Genomic DNA, 13,144 nt, shown 5'->3' with positions numbered 1-13,144 from the left:
AGCGTTCTAAAAGTAGCAAGTCCTAAGTTTAATTTGCGCTGTTGGTGTAGCAGGCAAGCATGTCTATTTCCTGGTGCCAAATGTAAGATAGCTTCAAAGTAGCAGTTAATGGTGGTGCTGAAAATTGTTGGACTTCATCCACTGCTCTAAATCCGACAACATACTAGTCTCATTTAGAGGTGACTACGGTGGAACTTGTGCAGTATGGAGGCTTTGAGGTTGTTTCCATCACTTAATGTTATTTTTTGTTTACAGATCCTCAATTAAAAAAAACAACAACACGTTTTTCCTTCATGAAAATAGAAATCTTATGTTAGTTTCAGGGTACTTAGAAAAAATAAATGTCCTAGGTTATAGGCTCCAAAACCTAGTTCTTCCCCTTCACCCTACAACCACAAGAGTACATTTTTACCACATAATTAACTTAATTCAAGAATCTCAAAGGGCTTGTAAGCTCTAACCAATAGGCTAGCAGCTGATAACTGAATTCATTAATTGCCATTTTCTCACAGAGCTTAAGAAATAAATAATTGGACTTTTTTTTAATAATTGGAATTGGATTTGCAACAGGCCCGTATAACAAAAGCCCAAATATTGTGACAAGCTTTCCTTTGCAAGCACTGCTTTGAGCATGTCTTTATCTGAATAACTGTGGACAAGAATGCAAAGCATTACCAAACAAAGAGATCTTAACCGTTTGGTTGTAATTGCATTGTCTCTGTGTTTTGTGCGCGCTGGGTAGCAATGTATTTTCTGCTTCCCTTTCGTCGGCTGCGATGGAAACATTACAGTTTCCCATATGAATTCTCTCTGCAAACATGTCACAGCATTATCCCAGTTCCATAGTTAGTAGCTCCTGCTCACTAGTCCCATGCATTCTTCATCCATTGTAATTTCCCCTGTGCAACATTTTCATTGCATCAAAAAAAGAGAGAGAAAATATAGATTAGAAATAGAATGTATTAGCATTTCAGGCTAATTGAAAGTACATGTGTACTGGTTTCAGAATTACATAAGGCTTCCAGCTGCCTGTTTCATGAAGGCAAGGTGTAAGGAAAGAAAATGCAGGTGAAAGGATTTGTGTGTATCAAACCATACCAAGCACTGATTTAGGTTTGGTTCTGTAGAAGTTGATCCACAGTGTTCAGCATTATATTAGTTATAATTATAAATTTGTCACACCTTTTCTGTTCGCTACAGTCAAAAACAAAAAGAGAAAGATTGTTTTGCTTTTTTTTTCTTAATAAACTCTTTTCTCAGTAGGAGAGTTCATAGAAGTGAGATTAATTCAAACTGTGACATGGCATTTTAATTAAAGTAAAAAAAATATATATATAATAAAGGTGGATATGTTACAAATATATCAGGAGCTAATGTGGTTTGACATGTTTAGCAACATTTACCTACAACAATTACTATGACTTTTATGCCTACAAAATAAACAAAGACCAAAGAGATGTTTTGCTTAATTTTAAGCCTTTTTGCATTTAATTTTTCAAATCATAAATTACATTTTCCCACTGAATCTTTACATCTCTCACTAACAGCAAGCGAATGTGCCCCGATTGCAACCTTGCCACTTCACACTGGGAGTCGGGTTATTTTAGTCCACCAGTGTGACCGTTATAAGGACAGACTCAAGCTTTTCTCGTTGTATTAGTTCCACTTGGGTTTTCTATCTTGAACAGACCCAAACGTGGAGCTATGAGAAAACTGAGAATCATTTTGAAAGTTTTATGGCGCTTCATAGCGAGAATGATTTTCAGCTGTCCCAAGAAAATAGTCATCAGCTGCACCTTTTTCCCACTTTCATCTCCATTGTGCCACATTTACAAATTCATGAAATCTAGTGACACATGCAGTGTTCTATAAATTAATGGGGGCAATTATGGAAATGTGACACGCTTTAACCAAACTGTGTTGAAAATTGCATTCTGGATTACTGAGGTGAGATATGTGTGACACCTTTTACGAGATTAGCAAACCTGTCACATAATTGCAAGAAGAGTGCGTACGGTGAGAAAACATGGTGGAACAGATCTCAGTAGAAAAAGAAAGGCTTGCACATTAATGAGAAATCATCTCATTATAACTGCAAACCTTCCTCAGTAAGAACCTTCTAAATTATAACACCGTCTCCAAAGTATTGTAAGACTTATACAATCCACAAATTTGATTTTGCAACAGCATCACAGAAAAAAGAGAATAAACTCTGTTGTTTTTGCTCTCCTGAAAAAAACAATTTGAGTGGAGTTCAAAAAAAAAGTTTTGTGGCTCCAAATTTTGCGACTTAAGGGTCATTCGGGCCATATGCTCCATAATGACAGTCATCTGCCCCTAGTTTTACTTGACTTATACTTTTAAAACAACTTACCATTCTTCCCAGATGTGCACTTAATAATATTAGCCAGAAAGCCATGCGGTATGAATTGTACAGACGAAGTGAGCCGGACTGTGCTCAGGGGCACGCAGGAAGTCCTGACGGAGAGGACAGAGATGAAGGTCAATTCACACTGACTGCGCGCCAGCTGTCATAAGTGGACAGACAGGAGAATCACCTGAAACCTGAATTGATTTCTTTGAGTGAGAGAGAACGAAATTTCAGATATCTGTTGACCTCCCTTGATGGAATGCGTCACGAGAGGCCAAAGATGGAGTGAGAGAAAGAGCTCAGACAGACAGCAAATGTCATTTAAGTAAAAGACAAGCAGTGCCTTTTGAAAAGTGCACTGGCTAACTTCTTCCAACTGATTGCACAGTCTATAATCTCCAATAAATCATGAAAAAATGATAATTTTTTACATGTTTCTTTGGTGCATTTGACAAAAAATTGCGGCTGTATTGTGTCGAAGCTTTAACCGAATGTTTTCAGATTCCCTTGTAATTGTACAATAGCCTTATGTCTCCTGCTACTCTCTCAGCACGCACCTTTCAGCCACTGCTAGAGCCGGCTTGATGATTTATTAACTTAGTTTTTTGCGAAGCTATCCCACAGAAACCGGCTTGATAGAGACTCCTAGCAATGGAAACAATTTCAAGCCAACTTCACAGATAATTAGGCACTTTAGCTGGCGGACTTGATTTTGAAAAAAACACAATTTCCAGCAAATGCAGTTATACCTCACCACACTGGTGATTCTTTAAGGCAGTGGTTAAATGAAGGGGGAGGAGAACCTTGCAGAACGACTTTGTTTCAAGTTTTAGAAGCTATCTAAGAGCATTTACTCCACTGGCTTACATTAAGCTTAGATATAGGCTTCCAAATGTTATCTTCAAGCCTTTAGGAAGTGTATCCACAGTTAGTGGAGATAATAAGAAGGATATATATTCTTACCTACACCTTTTTTTATACAGAAAGCTCTGTTATAAATATATACTGTAAATTGGTATGCCTGTGAGGCCATGCAGGTGGTTAACACACTTTTTTCCTTATTATGCCAGGCACGGTGGTATACTATATCCTTTTTGTTTAAATTATGCATAGCTGTAGTTCCTTATCAAGGCAGTTAAATATTTTTAATGCACTGCGCCTCTTAATTTCATCTACACTGGTGATTTATTGTTAAGTGTGGTGCAGTGGTATTTAGATGTAAGGAGGACAGAAAATCAGATTCCTGCATTTGGTTTAAGGTGAAGTAGTGTAAATGTAAACGGTGAGGCCCAGTGTCTTAGCTTTCACACACACAGCTGATAAACATAATGAAAATACAGAAAATCACACAGTATGCATCATGCGTTGTCAATAAATGTCATTTTTTTTTAATTTCTTGATTTTATTATTGACTTTGTGTATAAAATATGATTACCAGATAATAATATCTGATTAATAGACTTATAATTGTTTAAATTGTTTCCATTTGGGGATATTAATGTGTGATTGGTAGTGTCAATCATGTTTTTATCACTATATTAGCAGCTGCACATCAGGCTATTTGTGCAAATAGAAATAAATACTCTAAAGATAGATAAAGATAGATATAAGGTGTGTGTGTGTGTGTTTCTGTAAGAGAGAGTCAAAGAGGTTTTCACAAGATCAAAGCATAAAATAAAATTGAATATGCAGGCCCGACTGGAGACAATTGCTTTGCTACAGTCCATAACGTCATTAAATTGTTTGAGATATTAGGAAGTTAATGTATCATACGGTGCTTCTACCAGGATAAAATCTCCTTTTTGTATGTGTGTATTTACAGCACTTTCTTTTTTGTGAAGTCACAGCACTAAAAAAATAATGTATGTCATTCAATATACACTTGTTTGTGTGTCTGTATATGTTGGATCCATAAAAGCAGGTATATCATTGAATTATTGCATAATCTAAAGTATATGGACCACATGCTTTAAGGAAAAAAATCCATTTTCTATCTCCTAATTATTCCATTACTTGTGTAATTTCATTAACCAAGCTTTGAGAAGAAAAAAAAAAGAAAAAAGGGAGAAGCCAAGACTCAGAGGTAATTAAAAGATAAGGTGAACAGTACAGGCTGCCTGCCTTAGCTGCATTAAGACATTTAGCTTCTACATTAAGAGCGTAATAGCCCCTCAGCATGTGTACACACATCTGACACAGCGAGGGAATGACGGAGGTGCTCTCCCACCTGCCAGCGGAGCCCTCGTAGACATGTGCACTGAAGGGAGATGTGTTGCAGTGCCGTGGCGTCAGACTTGTGAGATATAAAATGTGACGGGTGCACAATGCTTGTCATCGTGAATGACTCATAAACAAGCTAAACATTAGGGTGGCTTACACCGCGGTGTTCATTTTTGCCGAGATGGGAGAGGAGGCCCAACACCATCTCAAGTATCACTTCTCACTCGCGTTCTGTTTACGTGGGTCGGGGAAATAAACTCACTTCAGTAAACTATTTCAAACGTCAGCGGATCATTCTGCTTGATCCTCAGGCAGATTATGAGCAACACACTATATTCTTTCACTGGGAATATTAATGGGAAAATATGGTTTATTTATTTATTGATGTATTATTTATGAGAACACTGTTACCAAGACCGCTAAGTAAGTTTTATCTAAGCCGCCATTAAGGTAGTTTTATTCACTTTCTCATATATCTGTTCAAATGTGGTTTTGTTGACATACTTAAGAAGAAGAATTATGCTTCTCCGTGCTACTGAAAATTTGAGAAAAAATAACGATAAAAATGAGTCGGTCTGCAGAGTGTTTTGCAGCTTTATGGTTAGTACTGCAAGAATCTCGGTGGTGGTAAAATGAGGGCAGATGGGGAGTTTTAACAAGAAACTGACACCCTGAGTATTTCTGAAGCTATTCCACCACCCTCCAGCTGAAAGGATGAGAAGCATAAAAAAGAGCAGATTATAGGAGAATGGTGGATCAACTTCATCAGTTAATTAAACTCTATTGCAGCTTGATGAGCAATTAATCAAGGCGGCGTGCCGAGTGTCAGGCAGGGCTGAGTTCTTCGGATGTGAGATGTGTGCACCGTACAGTATGTTCCCAAGGGGAGCAGCCCTGTGGGGAGCAGCACTTACCAAGTGAGCCGCCCCAAAATTTTGCAGGGTGTAATGGGTTGAGTTTATGTAAGCAGCTATCAATCACTATCTGACATAAGCCTGCACCCTATTAGAGCACCAGGATTAGGCTCCTCTCATTGCTGAACTAAACTGAGAAACTGCTTGTCTGAGTTGATCGAATTTTAAGAAATGCTGAAATGTAATGCATTATTATTATTTCGGGAAAAAAAATAATAGTGGCGTTAAAGCAAATCCTCAGAAGGCGGAGGCAATAACAGTCAAAGTTAATTACTTTAATATGGGAGACACCATGTCAAAAAGGCTCTCCATTTACTCAGCTTGAATACTCAAGCTCTTATCTTTTATCTGACATTTGACTTCCAAAATCTCATGGTGTGGTTTCTGTCCTTTGTCTTCCACTCGCTTTCATCTATCCCTTCATCTCTTTCAAGGCTTTTTTTTATGCTATGGGAAATTTGAGTTGGCAGTTTGTGACTAAATGCAGTAAATTTATTAACAAGACCATGGGGAGCATTAGAAGTCAATTGAAGGAGGCTATTAAAAGAAGGATTTTAATTGGGTTGGTCGGTCCATTAAAACATTTTTTCTGTCTCTCTTTTTCTAAGAGCAATGACACTAAAAAAACTCCAGAATTAGTCTGTTGAGTGCGTGCTCGCCCCTTTGAAATGAAAAACTCTAGGTTCATGTTAGATTTCACACTATATGCAAGTGCTTAAAATGAAGTAATATCCACATTAGCGAGAGGTCTTGTATGTCCTGTCTCTCTAGCTACATTTAGCTCTGCTGAGGGCCTGCAGTCTCTATGACTCTTGCTGAATTCTTTCAAGAGGATGCAATGCAGGACAGATTACAACTACCACAAGATTTGAGTACTAACAAGTGTATAAAGATCATCCCCACACCCATTGAGTTCTAAAAAAACCCCGAGACAAGCTGGCGTCGCTGTTGCCATCTAGATTTCTTTTTTTTTTTTCTCGGTTGGTGTTTAGGCCTGCAAGCAGTCAGTAAATTGTTTTGCTACTGTAGCTTTAATGCATTAGATTATATAATCTGTTGAAATTACATTACAAAGCATACAATTGTCCTAGTTTTGGTAACGTGGTGTGACACATTACAAATGGTTTTAATTGCACTTTAGCTCCTGGCTCTTGAGACACGCTCTACTCATTCTGCACTTTAAGGCATCTGGGCTCTGTAAGAGTGTGTGTTTGTGTGTGTGTGTGTGTGTGTGTGTGTGAGCGCACTGGTATGGGTGGGGAGTGGGGTCTTAAAAAAGCAGTTTGTGCATATGGGCACGTTAGGGATGCAGTGTAGTATTGGCTATGCTGACTGGATAATGACATGCAGAGTGCTGTGCTGCTACAGTAGGTTGAGCCTCCAACCAGATGCTCCTTTCACTGCAGCTCCTAAGCATAGAGAGAGAAGCTGCACCAACATACGCTCTCATCTTAGCTGGATTAAGCAGTAGGATTCAGGGACTTCGATCATGAACTGTAACAGAGCTTATTAGAATTGATAGGCATCACGTGAATCAATCATGTGAAGGAGTCTGCGGCTAAGCTGGATAAAACTTCCTTTGAGACTTTTGCTTGATTTTTCTGCTCTTATGTTTTTTTAAGTCACTGTAAAGATGCCAGTGTTCAAGCACTGATTCAGTCTAACAAAGGGCTCACAATCAGTCATATCATTCAGGACTGAATGTGTTTGTGCGATGGATGAATGGGTGAATGAAATAAATAGCATACTGCATGTTTATTGTACTTTAAAAAACCAGATGTCAGCATCGTGCAGAGGGCATCAGCCGGCACACAGCATATGCAGCTCAAGGGAAAACTTAACAAATAACCCTATAATTGCCTGAAGTGATTTTTTTGACACAATAAAAGACACAATGCACATATTTGTGTTTTATTTTTTGTTTCTTTTTTTTTCGAAGACTGCAACTTCCAGGAGTGATACCACATCCGAGAAAAACACATATGTTGTGTTGATACGGCTGCCAGTGCAATAATCCAAACAGCCATACAGTAATCTGCTTTACGGTCAACCCAGCAGGTCTTGTAGTTTAATAAATAGACACTAAATTATATTAAACATTGTATATGCAGAGCTAACAAAAGTTCCAATAAGCACGTTTTGAAAAGTACACCTGATGAGCCCTTTATGAGAAAAGCTATGCTAACGACTTCATTCATAGTTTCATTGTGTTTTCTTAGTCCATACTGATGTACAATGAAAAATTTCAGCTGATACTTTTTTTAAAATATTTTTTCTTTTTACTGGATTCTCATAGCACTACTCATTTATAAAGTAGTTAGTGTTAATTCATTATAAAAAGTGAAAGTGCTTAAAGAATTATAGGCCACTGGCCTGATTGTCTTATAAAAATCACAACTCTCTACCTTTCCTGAAACCACCTGCTCTAATTTCGCTACAGTCCCTTTGCAATACTGTACACAACAATGTTTACTGATTACTAAAAAAGAAAGTGTTTTTTGTGTTCTTCTCTTTTCAGGAGAAAGGAAACATTGCCGTTGTATTTAATGTCGGTACAGATGACATTAATATTGAGGAGACGTCAAAGTTTGTAAATGATGGAAAGTACCATATAGTGAAGTTTACGAGGAGTGGGGGTAATGCCACTCTGCAGGTGGATGACCTGCCAGTCATTGAGCGCTACCCCACAGGTGAGTCACCCACTTTGCCTTTAATTACATCTGCCGCCTCCTAGAGGCGATAAAATGACCCAGATATTATCAAGCAAGCTATTAAAGCCTTATCTGTTAGGATGTTCTTATGTTGACTTGGCATGTGCTTTAATTGCTTTTTATGTTTCGGTTTCCAGCAGCTTTTGAGAGTAAACACCAGTGTTGTTGAGTTGTCTTTTCACTAAATCTTTGATCTTTGTGGTGCATCAATCTGATACACCCCAGGGCTGATAGACTCCTATATGTCTGCCTACAAGTGCAACCACCCAACCTGTCTACATGTCTGCATTACATCCCCCATATACCTAATTGTCAATGCACAGTGTATACTCACAGTAACCCAAATCATTAGACAATCCACAGACAAATTACCAGTTTTTTGTGGCAAGTAATTGTGTGCGGTTTCAGTATTTATGTGTCTGCCAATATAGCAGATTGATCGAATTAAGGTCACCGGGGAGACGGACCTGTAATAACACTGTCAAAGTAAATCTGTTGCTTGCTCACAATTAAATACCAGATGATCAGCTTCATTACAGCATCTTGTTTAGCCATAAAAATACACTTTGATATTAATAATTTTCACAGCATACACTACAATTACTCACAGACTAAAAGCAAGCCGGATTAATTTTCCTGGCCAGTAGTGTTACTAATAATTTAAATTGTGTAACACTTCTCATAAACACAGTTTACATGACAGTAGAGGATGAATTTGGTAATTATTGCCCTGTGTAATAGGCATTTAGTAACTGAAAAAGAGTAATGTATTTTAGTAGTTTAACATTATAAGACTGGAATAGTTTTGCTGGCACTTTCTTTTATAGTTTACTGGTTACTGATGATGTAATATGCTGTGGACTCAATGTTGTGAGGGAATCTTTTGATCGATTGGGGAAAAACAAAGCAATCTCTGTGTCAACACATTTGTGAGAGGAAATCTATAGTAATCTAACTCAGCAACAACTCAACAACACTGGTATATTTGTGTAGAATGTATGCAGAATGTAGAGTAGAATATACAGATATTAATGCTTCTGCCTGTGTTGTTGAACTTGATGACATTTTTAACTTGTTAAAGGCTTTGACAAAAGCTATAGATGAATAAAGGAGTGCGTAAATGACTGTTGAGAATGCAAACAGCAAAATTACTGTATGGACACGTGTAGTGGTTTTTTGTTGTTGTTGTTGTTTTCTTATTTGTTTTTTTTCCCATGAGAGAAAAAACTGCAGCACTAAATGCAAAACATTTGTTAGATTTTGAGCACGCATAAAATGAGTGGGCAACCAGACAAACAGAAGACAAATTGAACCTGTCGCTCCTCTTTTGCATAATGTTTGGTGACCTTTTTTAGCTTTGACCAGTGCATTCATCCAAATGAAAGATGGTTTTTATGACTTGGACTCAACCCTCCCTGCTTGCCTCAGGTGGAAAAGAGAAACTAATGGCTTTTGACATGTTGTGGATAGGGCCGAATATACAGCAGGGTTAAATTCCCGCATCCCGTCTCAGTCTTCAAACGACAAACACCCGCAGACCAGCGAAAGCCTGATGATACATACTCATACTCATGTCATGCACATAAATTCAAAGAAGTTGGCGAAAACAACTTGTTGTTGTTGTTGTTGTAGTATACATCAGTGGTGATATTATACAGACAAAGGTTTGCTGCTATGCATTTTTCAACAATGTACATTACATTACAACACATATTTGGTAGTAGAAAGTCATGCAGTACTGCAGAAAATGCAGAAAAGCTTAAGAATGATACAAGACTGTCCTGTTATGCTAAGTGATGAGTTATAACTGCTGCAGGGAAAAGTGACCTATCTCATCCCCACCAATCATGCGTCAGTGACAATGCCAAGTCCAGCTACCTTATTAAGCTCGTTGCAGACTAATTACATCTAATCACAATTACTGCGCAGTTCCTCCCTGCACCCCCAGCACACAAAGCTATTATTCTCTCAGCTCGCCTGTAGTTTGATTAGTATCCATGTATGCCTCTAACGCACTCATAATAGCAGCCCTCAGCCACTCTTAGGCCACTCACAGATCAACAATGATTATAATAAGAGTAGACAGCAAAGATAAAAATGATGGCTAGAGAGTGAGAAAGATAGAGAGGAGGAGTTTATAGGGGAGGGAGCGATCGTTCTTAAAGCAAGGAAATAATTGCTTCGCCAGAGCCTCTATTGCTGCCCTGGTAATCTCATTAAAAAGTCTCGTACTGCATACTTATGGGTCATTAAAAGTCTTTAGTACAATTATTAGAATCTAAAATGCAAAATACACACGCAGGCACACAACTAGGCGACTATTTGTTGTAGTTTAGCTCTCCTTCTTTTATCCTGTCCCTGCCTTCATTCTGCACCACACACAAAAGGCTCAGCAGCAACAAAAAAAAAGAAAAAAAAAATCAGCCCCTTCTCCTGAGCCTTGGCCATGGAAGTAATACCATCACAATGGTGCTGCCAGGCCCGCAGGGTACAGTCCAGTGTCCTATCGGAGCACCCAATGAACACACGCTGCACACAAAGATAATGGAGAAGTCCCTGGCCTTATTCTTTTACTGTTATCAGAGCGTGGTGCACTTACAGAGCTCACCATCTCTCACTCCACTCTCCCGAGCTCCGAGTTCGCTCTTTTCCTGTCCTTTTTACCTCTATCTGTCCACGTCTGCCTCCGTGTCGATCTCACCCCCTGTCCTCTTTTTCCCGCTTGTGGTGTGGAGTCTGATTTATGGGATACAAGGGAAGGATGGTTAGCTTTATCCATCAAAGCTCCGTCCTATCTGCTCTGGTTTTACCTTTGTTCTATCCGTGAGCTTATTGAGCCTATTGTGCAAGCTCTCAACACCGAGGATATTTAAAAAATAGCGCAGTTAGAGAAAAGGGAGGGCAGAATAATAAAAATAATAGTGAGATTTGGGTAGGTTCCTCCTTTTTTTTTTTTCTTTTTTAATTCTCCCGGCTCCATGAACAGAGGAAGCATTTGCATATTTGTTCATTTAATGTGGTGAGTGTCCTAGGGCTTGTAATGAGATAAAGCTCCCACCTTATCTGACCACTTTATTAACAAAAAAAAAAGAATACAAGCGAGCGAGGGTAAAGCAGGTTGGTTGGGATGGCTCAGCTGAATCACTGCTGTCTGGCAGAGGAGATAAGCCAGGCTGTCCCACACCAAACCAAATCACCACTCAGCAGCAGTCACAGGCGCCGCTCACAGGCAGGATGAATGGGCTCTGTTGCTGCATCAAAGCCCAGGGGATAGCATTGTTTAACACTTCGGTGTCCCACAGTGGGAATCAATACACGATCAGACCTTGATTATATGCACACTTAATTAACCTCAGTATAAGGATAGACTCAGTGTGCCATGGGGTACGTAGCCAAACAGATAAAGCGCAGCCGTCTTTGAAAATGGAGCATGTTTTTGCACAAAAGTAGAGGATTTTGGCACAGTGGCACGCTGTGTGTGAGGATAAGTGTGCATGAATATGTGTGCGTGCTTCTTGGGTATCTATGCGCCTGGAGCTGACACTCCTCTGTGCCTTTCTATTAGCTTCCTCGCATACTTCTTTAACAAACTGTCATCTTTGCGCTAAAACTCTGACACCAACATGTAAGCCTATACTAAAACTATTTTTTGAATAAAGCTTAGAATACATCAAAAACACGTCATACTGCAACTATCAAGTAACTTATATAACATAGTTAGAAATGAGCATTAATCAATGAACATCATTTAAAAAAGGAAGGTATTTCTCTTTTTCACTCTAAACTCAGATGTCCTCGCTGTCCTCGCAACAGCTGTAGGATAAATGTTCTCCAGGGCCCCGTTTGATGCTGACCTCTCCTCAGATTAGGCGGCAGAGTAGCAGGGAATGGAGAGGTGACATAACCAACACCCCATGACTAAGAAATGGAGATGACAGGAATTGACAAAGCCCTCAAATGTTCCATTGCAACAGCAATGAAGAATTATTCATTAATTTATCACATTCAAAATGATAGGAAGCACAGCTGTGTCTGCGTTTGTGCACGCTTGACTCAACAAATGCGCTATTTACTCCTGCTTGAGTGACGTATGCTAAAAACTGCACTACACGACTTCTCGAGGAGCTCATTAAGTCCTCTTTTTTAAGTGAAACAAGTTGAGTAGTCACAGTTAAGTTTCACAAGAAATGACAAATTGAAGTTGACATGCATTTGCAAGTTTCCAAGTTTAAAAGACTTTTTGTTAAGAAAAATGTAGAAAAAGTGCAGAAACTTGATGTATGTGCTCTACAAGAGAGTTTGTCCATTACAAACTTCATCTTCCTTCCTAAACCAGTCCTATCAAATGTTACCCATTACCTTCCTGTGTGGGTTTGCTGTAATCTGGACTGTATCTGTCCAATCAGCATAAAGGAAAAGTGTTGCTAAATCTTCTTCACAATGCTATGTGCTCCACCCAGGCACGGTCATCCGCAACCAAATTTCATTAGGGGTATAGATAAGATTCAAACTGGGTTTTTTTCTTGTTTAGCTGGTCTTCAACAGTAATTCAAGCTGATGTGATTAAAAAATATATTTTTATGTATGCTCTTACTTATAAGATCTTTTATTAGAAGAGGTGTGCGTCTTTTACAAGGTTACCTCCTTTTCTTAGCAAACCTCTCCTCTAAGAAGCTATTCTCCGCCGAATCATTGTTAGCTACTGGATCTTTTATCTGCCAGAACTGAATTAATATAGTTGATGGGACAAACATTGTCAATCTGCCAGAAGAATGGGGCTGACTGAATTCAATCTCAGCAGACAATACCAGGGGAAAAGCACTCAGAGACAGTGCCACTTTGCTGAAAGTCTTCTGTTCTGGAGAGGTTATTGGCCTTGACAAAAGGGTGATGCAGAGTTTGCCCTCATTAATGCCAAAGTGCCCCTC

At 38.9% G+C, this 13,144-nt stretch overlaps 1 protein-coding gene across 14 annotated transcripts in view; it reads left to right on the top strand.

Moving 5' to 3' along the window:
• Window positions 1-13,144, top strand: part of LOC146374785 (neurexin-1a-like) — a 254,486-nt gene that overhangs the window by 202,483 nt on the left and 38,859 nt on the right. For all 14 annotated transcript variants that reach the window (XM_084949142.1, XM_084949137.1, XM_084949141.1 and 11 more), the window contains one exon: window positions 8,024-8,195. In XM_084949142.1, the coding sequence (XP_084805268.1) occupies window positions 8,024-8,195 (172 nt within the window). The remainder of the gene's footprint in view (window positions 1-8,023; window positions 8,196-13,144) is intronic.

This window comes from Perissodus microlepis, chromosome 13 (assembly GCF_051167445.1).
Source record: "Perissodus microlepis isolate ML-2025 ecotype Zambia chromosome 13, ASM5116744v1, whole genome shotgun sequence".
Lineage (NCBI taxonomy): Eukaryota > Metazoa > Chordata > Actinopteri > Cichliformes > Cichlidae > Perissodus > Perissodus microlepis.
The sequence above is the reverse complement of the archived record's forward strand: the minus strand, read 5'-3'. Positions and strand labels throughout refer to the sequence as shown.